Below are 17,062 nucleotides of genomic sequence, written 5' to 3' on the forward strand. Positions count from 1 at the left end.
GAGGGGGGTATTAATACCATCGTCCCGGACGGAATGTGTCCGAGTTACTCAAGCTTTATTTCCTTGCGATGCGACATGTGAAGTACACGTAGTTTCGTCAACAAGACACATACACGATTTACATGGCAGTGAGTCAGCAGACATATTGATAGCACATTGTTTATCGGTACAAATTGACTGTATAAAGCTATTTTTCAATCTACCATCTTCTACCATCTATATATAGGCCCAATCTAGACACAGTTTTCCCCGACATCTAGACACAAGAACAGTACGTAGTATGTGTGCACTTTTAGTAGCATGGTATTACCAGCCAACCATGTCAGTAGTCTATCTTGCGGATAAAACATATTAGCCTACTTGATACACGCAAGTTGTGTTACACCGTGATACGCGAAAATGGACAACATACACACTCTTTCCGAAATTGCTTCGATCTATTAAATAAATGTCATGCCAAACAGAAAGTACACAAAACGAGGTTCGGACTTTTTTAAGGTGAAAATTTTACGGTGAAAGCACACAGGGCGTAGTCTATACCAGACCCCTGCCTGGGCGAATAGTAATGGGGTACTTTGAATGAAAGCCTAGTAGGAGTTAATTGGTCTAGGAGTGAACTAGCTGGATAGACTGCAAAAGACTGACTGAAATCCCATGGCAACTTATTTGTCCCTATTTGGCAAACTTCGAAATTCTTCTCTATTTTTTCGTCCAGCTGACTCGTCTGCCTGGAGACTTCACATGACACACGTGCGCGCCGTTGTTGAATGTCGGGCACAAAGACCAGATTGCTCGCGCTCGCAAAATCGCGTCCCGCCCTTTCCCCTGTTTTGCTCACGTGGTTTTGCTACCCCTTGTGACCTCAGTTGTTCACTGTCTACGACTCAGACACTTTCTCCATACCCTCACGTATCAGGAGAACAGTTTTAACATACATTCTATGGTCACCTACTGCCGCGAAGTTTAACAAATGTCGTCGCATTCCCTCGCTGTTAGTTCACGACAACAATGGCGCTAGCGTCCTCCCCAACATGTACGTATTGTTCTCGCTCACCTTGGTTTTATTTTCGAAAATATGCAACAGTCGACACTACGTCAACGTGCAAAAACTATTCCGAACCAAACGCTTATATGCCATGCCCAAATATGGCACAGATTTGTGTTCATATTCTGTTTACATCGATACATGAGAACTATAAATGAAAAACGAAGAGGGGAACCGCGGCCATGACGCTATTTACCTAGTACCTCAGTCAACGGTTGTTGTTGTTGTTGTAAAGAAAAGCTCAAAGTGTTGAACGTTCACCAAACTGTACAACCTTAGCTTTCTTACTCCATTTTAGAATCCCTAACCCCACCAACAGCATCCACAACATCTAAATCATGCAGCACTTCGATTTCTACAGTCTACTGCGTACATTTTGGGCTACAAGGCCTGCTTTTCACGTAACGATTTTTGTGTGGTGGTAACATGTAGACGTTATGCCCTGGCTTGTTTTTGACGTCTGTTTAGGAGCTTTTGTCGGAATTCTGTTTCGTCCAATTCTCCTCTTGCCCACCAGCCAAACAAAATAAAACCTGACGAAATAGAAACCCCTGCAAAACCGCATAGAAGATGTTAAAAACAAGTCGGAGTTTGGTTTAGTTTGGAGCTCAGGAAAGTCGCCAACATGGCGTCATATTTTTCACGGCCACGTTGTCGGCCATGACGTGTCCCGAATTGCGGCACCACCAGAAATCGTTTTCCTGTGAACTAAGACATCATATCACCGGTCCCGACGTCCGTAAACATTTTTTTAACACGTACGAAGCTGTCGATTTTTTTTAAAGATTCTATAATGTCTTTTGCCCGTCCAGTCGCCGAACTGACCTAGTAAGCGTGGTGTCGGACGCGACGCTGGTGTCTGTTGTAGTGTGTAAGGGAAAGAATAGCGTTTTACTCCAAATGTTTCAAAATCTGTAAGTTCCATCTGTTTCATTTTCACATTCGGCGGATTGGTCTATGTTTTGCTGGCTTGTGTGGCTGTTTGCTTATGTTTTATTCCCGATAATTTGGACTGAAGTCTACTTTTTTGATCCCCCAAATTATTTTTGGTCCAGTACACTGAGGTGTGTGTGTGTGTCGGGTAGCTAGTATGGCGCGCGCCATAATCCAAACCTGCATATCGCGACAGTTTTGCTTAGTTGTGTACAAAATGCTTCATATTGACCACTTTTAGTTTTGGAATTGTCTAGTATGCCGAACATGATATTTGTTATACCAATAATTATCTTGGACACTGTGGCGCGACCGCTTGCCGTTTTTCTTTGCCATTCCACATGTTTTTATGTGTGTATCGCGATCGACCACTCAGGGGATGTGAGGGAAATGGTCACACTAGACAGTTGGCCACTATAGACAGGATTCCTGATGCTGTGAGAATCATCTTAGAATCACTAAACAGCGACCAAAATAAACTGTGGCGTTGACGCGGTCTTTATGCAGAGGTAGCACCAGCACAGGTTCGACTCTACTGACTCACGTCACCTGAGTCATACCTACGGTAGAGTCAAGTTTCGCCCACCCAAAATGTCAAATTGGTAGCAACACCTAGAAACTGAAAATCATTAGATTCCAGGGAATGTCGTAATGTAATCTTCCTACAACATGTGAACACAACAATTCTTTGTTTTTTACTTCTTTCTTTCCAACTAACGAAAATATCTTTTGGTATTTCTTAGTCGCACGCGCGTACGAGAGACTGTTTTTATTTTGCTGCAGTCGGAATAGACAACATTTGCTTCTGGACTCACTCATATTACAGGCGATGTCAAGCATGTGGGATATGCTGAACACCGTTTCTTTCCTTCCCAGGCAATTTTGTGATCCGATGACGGTTTTTGACGACGCCGTGCCGAGCCCGGCCCACCCAGCCGACATGTCCGCACAGGAAGAACAAGACGAGGGGCAGAAGTTGCGGATGCGGCCCTGGTTAGAACAGCAGCTCGACAGGGAAGAGTATCACGGCTTCTGCTGGCTGGACAAGAAGGAAAGAAAATTCAAGGTATCTACATCAATCTGGATTTTGTTTATCGTTATTTTTTCTGAAGAAAAAAGTTTTTTCTGTCTATTTTTCAACGACGGTACGAACCACTCTTGTACCGAGTATGATTCATTCATGTTGTGATTTTATGGTTATTTTCTTCGCTTTCCTTCATCTGAGAGAATTTTACAACTCATTTCCCGGTGGCAAATCTTGATGTTGATGTCTTCATACAAGATATTGCTCATTTATACGTGGCTTCGGAAAAAACTACTGAAAAGTGTTGGGTCGGTCTACAATGTGTAGATGTATAAACTTCTACACATAAATCGTTGTTTCATAGCCGTTGATATGCGCAAATGTTTCGTCTGAACCTATCGAGTGTTCTAGTTTAGGTGAATACTAAACCCCATTTCCTACCCCAAATGTTTGTTCCCAAGTTTTCTGTTTGATTTTTAGGTTTAAAACGTATGGTAACGATTGCTGCACTCATTGACTTGTTGTTCACCGCAAATCATCAATATTTCGACCCTGCGTATATCAACACTGTAGCGTGCATAGACCCTCCCATTCTCTCAGCCACAACGTATGAACCGAAGTTTATATCCTCAAGATTTTCAGTCTATATACTTTTCAGATATTATGCTATTAGCTACACGGTACCATAGTCACAGATTTTTCTTCTAAAGATGCAGAAACGTACCCGAATTCGGCGCGATCGTTGTTTTTTGTCGGAGTTATCGTCCGGACTTACGCCAGCGCAAAAACGTCAACTACATCATGCCATTGCGTTACACGTACTGTTTAAAAATGCACATTGATCTTGAAATAAAATAATGCATCATCATTCTATAAAGAATATTAATTTTTTTCGTTGGAATGGGGTGGGTAGATTGGCATTTCTTTCACCGTGTTCGACAGAAGTTGAAATATATTCCCAAGGACGTTATACAACGTTCTTGATCAAATGAAGACGAAAACGGCGACATATATACATTCTCCCGTCTTTGTTTCAACCTCACCGTGAAAAATACTGCAGCAAGCACCACTTTCAGTTAGTCTCTACCAGACTCCCAACTGACCGAATAGAAATAGAGGACTATGGCCCAGTTAGGAATGAAATCTAAAAGTCTAATAGGAGTTAATTGGCCTAGAAGTGTTGGCCGGCCTGACGAAATATCTCCTCCGGCCGGCCGACTCCCCTCTTGACTCTGTTTGTCCAATTTCTACAATTAGACCACCGATCTGTGGAACCTGGTAGAGACTGACTTTCAGTAGTTGTTTATGTCGATGTGTTGATAGGAATATTAGTGGAATTATGAACATTCTAACACCTGTAACGTTGTGTGTTCTATGCACCTGTAGGTACCCTGGATCCATGCCTCCAGTCAGCACTTTAACCACATGAAACACTCAGCAGTCTTCAAGGCTTGGGCCGTCCATACAGGTAAATATTTTCATTCATTTCTTTACCAATCTTGTAGGGTAGTAGTCCCTTCAATAAAAAAAATGATTTCCAAGGGAGCAAAGCAGCAAGGGAGTAAAGGTAGATTTTTCTTTTACCTCCCCGACCGAAGTCAGGTACCCATTTTTTACACCTGGGTGAAGTGAGGAAGGTCGACGTCGTGTAAAATGTCTTTCCCAAGGGCACAACGTCGGGGACACGGCGAGTATCGAACTCGGCACATCTAGACTCCGAGCCGAACGCTCTACCAGTTACGATGCACACGACGAAACGAACGTTTCTATATAGTTCACATACGTTATGTCGTCTGAAGACTATCATATAAGAAATTTGTTTTGTCATGTTTCAAGAAGAGGGCAGAGACCCTGTAGTTTTGGATAGAATGTAACGTTGTTTTTTTCAACACTTCTACCTAAAGTGCATTTAGCCCATGTTGGGCATTGATATGCAATAAAGATCATTGTCATTATATTTTCTTCCCTTCTCACAGGCCGGTTCGACCCTGATAAATCCGACGAGTCCTACGAGAAGGTGAGCCTGTGGAAGACGTGGAAGGCGAACTTCCGCTGCGCGCTGAACTCCCTGCCTGACGTGGTGGAACTGAGGGGAGAGAACTGCAAGGCGAAGGGAGAGGCGGCCTACAAGGTGTACAGGATCGTCGACAGGAAACCCAAGCGCAGGAAGTCCAGAGGTAGGTAATCTTCGTGAGGGAAGTTACATTTTACGCCAAATGCTTCTTGAAACAAGACCTCTACTTACAGCAGGTGCACAGAGCCTTGACATACATGTACCTCTCTTAGCTCATCTAACCATTGTGTAACTATCTTTTTGTATATACCACTTGCTTGTTGAATGTATTGAAATAAAAGATTTTGAAAACGAAATCCAGAGGTAGGGTAAAGGCTTCCACCAGGCCTTCTTACGGGGGTACGAGGATCGTAGAATTCGGGAAAAAAATCGGAAAATTTGCCTGGGTAGTCAGTCCACGCTTTATAATAGGTTCGTGTTTCCCCTCCGGAGCTCCTCGAGTAGCAAAAATCCCCTACTCGCAAATTTTTCTCCATATAATAACCAGCGTAGTCAGTCTGATAGAGGCTAGGGAAAAATGTGCTGTGTTAAACTGCCTCTCGCTGTGTCAGGGGTGCATTATCATAGGGCTAGTATCCAAGCAGATGTTCGGGAGACCAACTAAATCATTGATTTTTTTTTTTTTCATTTAGCCAAGCTGAAAAGCTAATTATAAGAATTCTGTAGCATTAACGTATTATGTACACTTATTATGTGCTTAGGATTTTGTATACTCCAAAAGACTTGCATTATTTCAAATTCCTTTGATCTTTCATGGCAATGCATCTGAAATATCTACTAGACAAGGCAGTTGTTGGCGGAAAACTTGGATAAAGAAATTAGATTAATTTGCTTGAAAGGTTTACTAAGAATCGCCGAAAGTTGCATGCAAGGATGCCATTTTATAGAGTGAATGAAGACCTTACATATATATTATATATACATTAACCATAGCCACTGCCTTCCAAGAAGAAGTCAAATCCAATAATAATAAATGCACCTTCAGTTTATTAGACATTAGTGTTATGTATTCTTTCGTTTTCTCCTGAGAATTGATGTTCGTGCAATTAGCCTTCGGGCATGATTTTGCACATAAATGACCGATGTATACTACTGGGTTAAGTACAGGTCACAACAAAAGGATTGATAGTTGGCAGATACATGAAATGTATAATTTATAACCGCTATGCTGCTTTTGCCCTGGTAGGCGCCCAGTCTCGGACATCACAGTACATTTGTATACAACTGTTTTCCCCCTTTCCACTAGGACGGCGCTCCTAGAATAATTGTGTAGAAAAGAAACGAATATTTGTACACTTTGTGTGTTTTTTTGTCTTTTCGGTCACGCTTTTACGTGTCGTATGATATACCCAGTGACAGTGTAAAAGGGAAGGTTACACATATCCTATTTAGGTCGCAGTGAGAGGGCAGTGCGATCGCCGTCTAGTGGAAAGGGGGCCTAAGTACAGGTCGTGATGTTCAAAAGACTAGTTGACAGATACATGAAATAAATGATTTATAACCGCTATGTCGCCTTTACCCTACCAGGCGCCCAGTCTCGCCCATCGCAGCCGGCCGTGCACCACAAGACCGGGCGGGTCGAGAAGAGGAGATCAGCTCCCGTAAAAGTGGGTAGTTTTTCCCGCATGTGATTCTGAACAGTAAACACTTTGTTAAGTTTGTTTGTTTGTTTATCTAGATATCCATTAGAATGTACAAATTGCATGTAAATTCTATTCTTCATGAGTCCATATAAAAATCAAATACATAACATACAATACAAGTGTGAATCAAGAATAACATGAAGAAAAAAACATCGAAGTAAACTGAGATCTGTTAAGGGAAGCCGGCGTTGTTGTATTTTCTACTCCAACGGTATTTACGTTTTTGAAATATCATCGAAGAAAATCTTGTGATAGAATCGAATTATTCTTGCACCTTGAAATATTTTTTTTCATTAACTGAAGTACGATAGAACTTCCGAAATGACAACATAGACTTCAAGATTCCAACATATATCTACTTGGTCATTCAAAATGACGAATGTGAATGAGTATTTCTTGCATCTTTCGTCGGTATTAAAATGAGAACTTTTGGGTGTGTACATAAGGATCTTTCTTCTTGCTATAATGAATTCTTGTTTTGAATACAATATCATGTTTGCAAATTTGACACGCACGATTGTAGGAATATATGTTTAACTAATAGTAAGGTTACTCTCCAAGCAGAGGTTAGGCTCCGGCTGTTTTTTGACGTTTTTTTCGGCGTTTTTATCGAGCTTTCTATTTTGCGGCCGCATCAAGTCGACATCAACAAAATAGTACGAAATAGAAAGCCCGATAAAAAACAAGCCTAAAAAACAAAAACAAAAAAACAAAAACAAAAAAACACCCGGAGCCTAGCCTCTGCTTGGAGAGTAAGTAAGGCAACTCTTAGCTTTTCTGTGCTTCTGACAACTTTAATCGTATAAGGACTAGTCAGCGGCGCTGACCGCCCTGTCTTGATACTTCGCCTTTCCCTTAAAACAACATTGCACAAGTGGATAACATAGAGAACACTCAACAAAACATGGGAGGGGCCAAAGAAATACCCTGTTCAAAGTGCAAATGTATTCTTCCACCTTGTAAAGACCGTGTTAATATATAGTGCACACACACACACACACACACACACACACACACACACACACACACACACACACACACACACACACACACACATGAAGAGTGCGCATACGCGAAAACGAGAGAACGAGAGGCTGGAAGAGATCATAAGTGATTGAATAACAGCTATCATTATCATACCAGAATACCTATATGGCCTCCTTCGGTCAATATTGACCATGGTAGATATCAGTCGTACAGCGTCGGCTGTGGCTAAAGAGTCCTATACGAGAATGACAGTCTCTGCCACACAGGGCACATCTGTAGGCTGACTCAGGTCTGTTGCAAAGTTCCTTTCTCAAGATGATCCGCTTTTTTTTCTGCCATGCGCATCAGTCTGATTTTAGCTGCCTGGACAGTGTGTCAAATTCCGTAAACAACAAAGTCAAACGGCCACAGTCTGTATACAAAAAAAATGCTTCATGATCAAAACAGAGCCTTGCTTAAAAAAAAAAAAACATTTCACCAGGCCACTAAACTCTGAGGTCGAGGGGACAAAGTCAAATTGACTTAGAAACCACGTGATGATTTTTTCCAGGAACAAGAACGTGCAATATAGGTACGGGCCTTCTCAGTAGCCCCTGCCACTCTCCAAGCAGAGGTTAGGCTCGGTCTGTTTTGGACATATATCGACAGGCATCAACACCACACTAATATAAACTCTCCTGCGCAGATATTGCCGATTCCTAAAAGTTTTGGAGAGTTCCTACCTGGACTTAACTAGATCTGATGTTTGGATGGTTCAATGATATGGTAGAGAGTCAAAGACTGTCCTTTAAAGGATCCTTGGAAAGTGGGAGTACCTGTAACAGTACTTGTTGACTTGAAGTAGATTGGTTTGAATGATTGGTCCTAACCAATAAAAGGATTTATGTTATTTAAGTCAATACGGTTTTATACAATCTGTATGTACCAGTTATCGTAACTTAACTCGGGTTTGGTCAACTTTAGTTTGTAAGTTAGTTTGGTTTTGCAGAATTTTATGCATGACGTTTGTTCGGGGTTTACCCCTTGACCAAGGAACATTAAAAAAACGCCGTCGGGCGATATGTGTTTTTTACCCTCGTAAAATAACAATAAACAAACAAACAGACAAAACTGGCGGTCACTTCGGAGGATGGCACTCAGACTTTTAGATGATTATGACGCCATTTACGTGGGATAGGTGTGTGGTTACAGATACGCGTCGCCTGGTACGGCCAGGAAGTCCTGTCTAGATTTCTTGCTTTAACAAGAAAAACTCACCGCACTTGTGCCACACCTTCTCAAGTAAAGTAAAATATCTGATTTACTTCCTTGTCTGCTTCCTTTTCCTTAAAGAACTTGAATACCCGACCACCGCACCCACCTAACTGTAAACATATTCATACCAGTGCCGTCACCAAGCGTGACGGCAGGTTGACACCTTTAAACATTTACTCTTCATTGAGGGATTGGAGATACTTGCGCATTATGCCATGTTGCAAGCCCCATCCAAGTTTGCGCAATGCCAGGTAATATTTAGCTCTTGCAAGCCCCGCTCAAGTTTGCGCAATAGCAGGTATTGTTTAGCTGTTGCAAACCCCGTCCAAGTTTGCGCAATAGCAGGTAATGTTAACTTGTTGCAAGCCCTGCTGAACCTTGCGCAATGCCATGCTGATGTAAATCCTGAAGAGATCTGCGCAATATACCAAGTACAATAAGCCCATGGCTTTATTGTAAGCCCTCAGCTTTACTAAACCATGCAAATCCGTAGACGACTTCAACGATACTGTCGCTTTGTAAATCCGTCCCTTTCTTACTCAAGTTTTCCTTCAAAGGCAGTCGAGAAATTCATGCACACACGAAAATGCAGGGAAATATTTCATTTCTACGCACAAACGCGCTTCTATGTACTTTGAGGGCTTACGCTCGGTCAGTGACCTTTGACATCCAAACCTTGCACCTGTATATAAGTATAGAGTGTGGTTTAGGGTTCTGAACAAGGGAGGCTAGGAACGTTAAATAGAAGTCCCGTGTTTGAGGAGAGCCACACCTCGAGCATGTTAAAGAACCCACCACACTTATCGAAAAGAGTAGTGGTTCTACACATCTTGGTGTGAATGGGTCAAATCTGTTCAATACAAACCTGGTGTGTTAACTACGTCATGAGGCGCTTTACTGGGCATGCAATACATAAAACATACAATACATACGTACAAATCATATCATACAACAAGGTCTCATCAAGACCTACCCACGTACCAAATACAAAGGCATTCTGGAGTTATACTAGTCAACTACTAAGGCCCCCTTTCCACTAGACGGCGATCGTGCTGCGCTCTCACTGCGACCTAAATAGGATATGTGTAATCTTTACTTTCACACTTGGTATATCATACAAAATGTAAAAGTGTGACTGAGAAGACAACAAAGCACACAAGGTGTAAAAAGATTCGTTTCTTTTCTATAGAATTCGTTGAGCGATATGTCAAATTTTAGGTCGCAGAGAGAGCGCGGTGAGAGCGCCGTCCTAGTGGAAATGGGGTATTAGATACAAACACACGAACGCTACGGAAAACATAACCTTCTAGCGGAAGTAAAAATTCAATCCTCGTCTTTTATTACAGAACTGCCGACAGCACAGAGGGAAGCAGTTGGCTGCTCTCGAGAGGCAGACCCGTGAAGAAGCGCCATCTTTCGGAACCACCGACCAGTGCAAGTCGGAGAAATTACCTTCCGACCACGCGAACTACACCAAGTCAGATGGCGGTGAGTTGTTAAAAGCGCTTCGCTCACCAGAAAACTAAGAGTGGAACACTTATCCATTATAATAATAACTTTAATAATTTTATTGCAAGATCACGCCCGAGTGCTTATTCCAAAGTAAAGACAGTGGTATACAGAACATGGACATCTACTTTAAATCTATGTCTTTTTAATCTATATGAGGGGTTTGACTTCTTTTTCGTATGCAATTTGAGATGAATTGTCCAACATTTTCGAAAGTCCTCCTAGTTGAACGACTTAAGCAAGAAGATTGTTTTTATACTGTTAAACCATCAAAGTGAATCACAAAGTATACAAGTGGAACAGACAATGAACCTAGTCTATGAAAAGATTCTGAATCTACGTTACCAATGCGTTATAATTAGAAACTACAAAGATAGCACTTTACAGGGTATATGATGATCGAACTGCGACTTTTCCAATGACTCGCCGAAAATTTAGGAACAAAATATGATTCATTATTTATTTGGATTCGTCATCTTCAGATACAAGGAAGTATATTTTGGTATAGATACTTACAACGGAAACAAAACTGTAGATGATTCAATCTTTCACATCTAGAAAACTTCCTAAAACAACACATTTCCACTAAAATCACAAAACCCACTGATCATTAAAAAGATTCCTTAGCCAGTGCCTCAAAAAAAAAAAACACGTCAATCTCCCAGTAGTGTGCGTAAAATAATCAAATAGATCATTTTACCATTTTTATACTGTGCTGCATCGATGTGTACACTTTCAAGTAGCCTTCGGGCATTAGTTTGCAAATAAAGATTATTTAATAATTATGATATCCACGGGGCTTGTTGCAGAACTACCATTACCCGTTAAAGACCAAGGTTACTATAAAACCACCCCATACATTCAGCTCACGTAAACTACCAGCCCTCAGTCTGGTCCCAACCACCATGGTGCTCACATCAGTGGTAGCAGGCTAAGACAGTTTAGCAAGTATTGGAGTTTCTCTCCAAAACAGTTTTGAAATGTACATAAGACAATTGTCATGAACAGATATAAGGAAGAACACATGCATGGTTACACATAAAGACTATTCAACTTAGCTTCACAAGTCAGCTTACAAAGAAAGTATGAAGCATTTCTCTCCATGCTCTGATTGAAGGTGTGTCTTATTTCCCCGACAATCAATGAAATACGGTTCTTGTCCCGTTTCAGCAGCCGAAGGTTTACTGCCCTTCCCTCCCAGCGCGCCGGAAGCCTGCCACCGTTCCCCCGGCCCTGGACAGCTCACGTGTCCCACCATCCCATCCAGCGCGCCCGATGCCTGTCACCATTCCCCCGGACAGCTCACCTGTCCCACCTTCAGCCCGCTAACCCGCATCAAGACAGAGTCTTCAAGTGACGACGGTACGGTACCGTTCAGAGCTTCAAAGTTCATTATTAGCCAGGCTTTACGCTTGCCGTAGTCTGTTTCTCTCTAACACTAAAGCTTCGTTAGTGTTAATAGAAATGTGTGTAAATGTGCAGAAGAATTGTCCTTCAGCTTCGCATGATCATGATGATAATAACATAGTGGAGGTGACTGATATTGAGTACAGTCGTCAGCCTACAAAGCAACCAAGAACGGACACTATCTGATTGTAACTCACAAGGCTCTCTAATATTATTTGATGTACTGACTTCACTTACGTTATGTTCTTCACAGGACTGAGCGACAGTGATAGCAACAGTGACATCAGCGACAATGCGCCTACAGACGAAGAAGTAGTTGAGGTAAAGACAAAAACACTTTCTTTGCTTTGCTTAATCTCCACGCATGTCTTTCCTTCGTCTGTTTTGCACATGTCTTGAATGTGAAAAAGAAAAAAGTTAAGAGTAGTCCCATAAACTTTTTGAGGCCGTAGGGGTGTCGTTATCCACTGTGTCTAGGGCACGGTATTTGTGAGGCAGAGGTCATCCCTCTCCTTCAAATGCCTTTTACCTCCCCAACCGAAGTCAGATACCCATTTTTGCCCCCGAGGAAAGTCGTGTTAAGTGCCTTTCCGAAGGACAAAGCCTCTAGCCAGGTATCAGACCAAGGAGCTTCGCAAACTTGTGTTCGCTAGCCTACCCACTATGCCATTTGACGCCACGATTACAAAGAATCTGTCAGATGTAGAACTCGTCTTTAGACCAGAATTCGAACTACGCAAATGAAAGTACATCTGAAAACGAAAGTGGATCTGAAATGGACTAAGTATGAAGCGGCCAGAAACTCGCTAGCCGGTACGAAACAAGCACAGGAGGTCCAGTTCTGGGAACGATACCGTTGCCATGGCGAACCTCCATCCCAGAAGGGTCGTTCCCAGAGCATTGTTCGTTTCACAGGAACGAAACTTGGCGATTGTTCACGTTCTGGGAAAAAGGTTTCGAACCTCGGCCATGTGGGATAAACACTCTAGTCGTCCAGGGCTTCCAAGAAGGCCAAGGGAAGGGGGACAAAACAAACCGGTCGTTAATAATAGCTTGTTTGAATCAGACGTTTGGTTGACCCAAACGATATTTCAATAGCGAGTGCAAAGAAATGTGCCCCACCCACACCTAAAGCACTCTGTTCAAATCGCATGCCATTTATTGCATGTATTATGAAGCCTTCGTGTATTTTGTCTACTTTTTCGTAATGTTTTTTTCTTTTTCTTTTTTCTTTTGTATTGTTGGGTTGCGTTCAGCTTTATTTGGTCCACTTTCTGGCATATGGAGTTGTATATTCAAGTGTGTTTTATTTTGGTCATATATTGTCAGATGCGTCTTTTGAGGGAACCACAACTAAGTTGTCTTCTATAATACATATCAGTACTCTATATCTATCGTTTTCTTTTTCCGTTTTTAACATGGTTTGGTTGCTACTTTCTGGTGTTGTATGTATCGTTATAAAAGTTTGTTTTGCATTTTCAGATGCTGTCATTCTAATACATGTAACGTTATATCAGTACTCTGTAATTACGTTTTTTCCCCACAGGACGTACTGGGACTTGAAGAAACCCACAGCAACAGGGGCAACAGTCCCGCCCGGGACGGCACAGATCTCGAAGACACGTCCTTTCCTCCTAACTCCGGCTTCCTCAGTCATTGGACCCCTAGCGGAAACATCGCGAACAACGGCTGGCTGGGATCGACTCCGCCCGAGCAGGCCTTCCAAAACACCGCGGTGTCTTGTGCGTCGTCCTCGGCCAACGTCGCTACCAACCCCGCCGTCGTTGTCCAGCCTGCCCGCTCGCTCGATCCCCTGACTCCGATCAACACCGACAGCTTGCTGACAACTTTGGGGATGGACGAATCCTCCATGAAGGAAATCATGAACATCCTGCTCAAAGCAAAGACGACACCTACCGGGCAGGCGGGGTACTCCACAGCGCTGACCACCACTGCCAGGTTGAGCGTACAACAGTCTGTGAGTTTTGGAGGAGTGCCCAACACGGTCCATATGAGCAACGCCCCAACAACAGGGCCCGCACCCATGCAGACTTCAACCGCCTCTACGGTCCAAGCCCCACTGCCCAACTATTTCCACACCCAAGGTAAGAACGTGCTACTTATGATCAACCGTTTTTCTAGTTAGTAGCTGGACTTGGAAGTTGTATTGAATTGTCTTTCCACATTGATGAACTTTTTTTCTGAATCAAGTAAGTTTGGAATATCAAATTTGGATGATCGTACGTCCTTCGTTTCTGCATCAAGTTTAAAGTGTTATTCATCAACCAGGACGTTATATCTCATATAAAGACCTTGATATCAATAGAATGCCTGTGTGATTTTCTTTGCTATGGTATGAAATTCATTAAGAAGTGGAAACACACATGTATTATCAACCAAACTTGACATTTCAAACTTTTGCCATCTCTAATATGTAATCTTTCTCATTCTGAATCTAAACACTTCATATTTCAAAGGAAGTAATTCAAAATTGTTTTTTTACAGGTGTCTCGAGTACAATGAACCCCTTCAACGGTGTGGTTCCCGTAACGTCGGCCCCCACCCAGCCACAGTCACTTCTACACAGCCTTGTGCAGGGAGGTCCCACCAATATCATCACATCTACAACTGTTAGCGGGTGAGCCCCTCCGAACCGAAATGGAATGAGCCACTATTGAGGAATTGAACAATACTCAGAACTGTATGATACCTGGGCGGTATCTACATTCCATATTGGTGCCCCTACCAGTCCGAATTCAACAGTACGGCCTGGGGCTCAATACTTAGATTTGAACAGTTTGAACTCGCTGCTGTCCAAAATTTGAACATGTACATGTAGCCGTTCAACTGTTTGCCCGGTTCTTTTGTTCTAACCGACGAATCAAGTTGTTGACGCAATGTGCATCTTTTGCTCTTTTAGCCATAAACTTGAGTTTGCTTGGGTTGGCATGATGTAAATAAATTACAACACGGTATTCCGTATATCGCCCTTGGTCCTGGCCCTAACTCCAAGTCAGGCCGCACCTCGGGCGATACGGAATACCCGGTGTTATATTCAAAATATACTTTCTGTACACAAAGTTTGTGATAAGACTTTAAAAGTCAGTAATAATTGTATTAGATATGGCCAGTCTCTTCTGTAAAACTGCCATTATTTTAAATACAGGCTTACATTACAGTCCGTTATGTATTTTTGTGTGTGCACTTTCTAAACTATTTGTTATAACGTTAAGAGCCTATGACTATAACATAGCTGTTGCTACATGTATTTGATACATGTAGCCAAAGAAAACTACATACAAACATACAAGTTGGGCTAACTACTGTATAAAGTCCTGCATGCTGCGATTGCATGAAGATAAGAGTGGTGGTGACAATATATGCAAGGAAAAACTACTCACAAAGTCTTGTGCCTAGATGCAACTTTCTGTAAGTACCATGTACAGCATGTATATCATTACGTTGTTATTGTTGATCAACTTAATGTACTATATATCTAACTGAACAGTGCCTATAGTATTTCATAGGCACCTTGTGTGTGATGTTCAAAACGCTGACCACTGTGTGGCATGTACATGAGCTAAAGCATTGGTTCAAATGTACTTAATTTGAATATAAAAATCCTGATTCTTGTAGGATTACGAGTTGATTGTTGATAGTGAACTTTAAACTTCATGAACTTATATTGGTTACAAACAACATGCATTCCAAAAAAATGACACTAAGTTGGAAGTCACAATTTTCTGTAATACATTTTTCAGCTACATCATACTATAGTTTATGCATGTATATACATTGTACAACTTACATCCTCTATAAGAAGCATTATTCCATGTTCTTGAATCTTGTAAATACATTGCAAGTCCATTTATGGAACAGACAACTGCTGCCTACCCATGTCGAGGACCCCAGCAGCAGTATAATCAAATACTGAATACTACTAGCACTATGGGAGGTTTAGCTATTGTACATTTTCAATATCTTACAAAGATTTCAAAGCGTTCACAATATTTCAGGTGATAAAACTGGACTAAGTCAGAAAATCTAAATTTGAATCCTGTATATATCTATCTATCTACCTTGGTGGAGCTTGTGTTCATTGTATACTCAGGACTTGGTTGACTTCATTGTATTTTTCAAAGCACAGAATAAAGTTCTCAATATCACATATTTTCCTGTGAAATAATTTGTGAATGTTAGTTTAATATTTTTCTGTCAGCTAGGTTGCAACTTCTTGCAGTACATAGTGTACAGAATGCAATGTATTTACAGTGTTAATTGAACATTTGAACTGATTCAACATACTTAATTTTTCTATAAATAGATAAGTAAGACCCTATCTAAACATTGGTGCAATGGCTAAGTGGTCGCCTTGCAATACCTGTTGGTAGGTCGTGAGTTTGATCCCCGGCTGCGACATACCTAAGACTTTTAAATTGTACTTGCTACTTTCTGTGCTGAGCACTCAGCATTTGCAAAAAAAGTATGGTACTTGAACACACACTGACCACTACGATTGGACTAGCCCCTGCTGTAGTGATTGCACAAAAGTTGAACATCTGGTGCGGTGAGAGTTTTAACTTGTTAAATATCTAAACAAATGATTGTAATGTTGTAATACCTGAGAATCTAGTACAATAAAGAACCCAAGTTCCTCAATATCCCATGTGAAGCAACATCCTCAATGCCAAGATACCTCAAAACGACAAAATGTGACAAACATTACAGGCCACACCAATCTATATCTTTCGTTCTTGGACATTCAAAAATGAATCAAGAAGTCAAGATGAGGAAAACTTGAATAGGACTCTTTCACTACCTGAAAATGTTTGCATCAAGGCTTTAAGTTTCTTTTATAGGTAGCGTGCATAGTCCTCATAGCTTGTCGAAAAGTGCTAAGGGAAGTTCCCTGGTACAATGTACATAGCCTCGGTCTTCCCTGTTACGACCAGTGGAAGAATAGCTCTTCATGGAGCTACGTGTAAACTTGGTCGATATCATCTTCACTATTCTAATCCAAGAAGCAGAAATTAAATTGGTGCGACAAATGTTACGACCAGTGGAAGAATAGCTCTTCATGGAGCTACGTGTAAACTTGGTCGATATCATCTTCACTATTCTAATCCAAGAAGCAGAAATTAAATTGGTGCGACAAATGTAGTACTCCTTGTTCACTTCTTCATAAA

At 41.6% G+C, this 17,062-nt stretch overlaps 1 protein-coding gene across 1 annotated transcript in view; it reads left to right on the plus strand.

Annotated features, from left to right (window-relative positions):
• LOC118411239 overlaps window positions 1–16,044 on the plus strand; it is a 22,064-nt gene extending 6,020 nt beyond the window's left edge. Inside the window, exons 2-10 of the mRNA XM_035813386.1 lie at window positions 2,855–3,044; window positions 4,389–4,470; window positions 4,979–5,179; window positions 6,604–6,683; window positions 10,307–10,448; window positions 11,643–11,831; window positions 12,130–12,197; window positions 13,423–13,981; window positions 14,382–16,044. Of these exons, the coding sequence (XP_035669279.1) occupies window positions 2,871–3,044; window positions 4,389–4,470; window positions 4,979–5,179; window positions 6,604–6,683; window positions 10,307–10,448; window positions 11,643–11,831; window positions 12,130–12,197; window positions 13,423–13,981; window positions 14,382–14,518 (1,632 nt within the window). The 5' untranslated portion in view covers window positions 2,855–2,870 and the 3' untranslated portion in view covers window positions 14,519–16,044. The remainder of the gene's footprint in view (window positions 1–2,854; window positions 3,045–4,388; window positions 4,471–4,978; window positions 5,180–6,603; window positions 6,684–10,306; window positions 10,449–11,642; window positions 11,832–12,129; window positions 12,198–13,422; window positions 13,982–14,381) is intronic.
• Window positions 16,045–17,062: the final 1,018 nt, after the last annotated feature.

The sequence above is a fragment of the Branchiostoma floridae genome, chromosome 3, assembly GCF_000003815.2.
Source record: "Branchiostoma floridae strain S238N-H82 chromosome 3, Bfl_VNyyK, whole genome shotgun sequence".
Lineage (NCBI taxonomy): Eukaryota > Metazoa > Chordata > Leptocardii > Amphioxiformes > Branchiostomatidae > Branchiostoma > Branchiostoma floridae.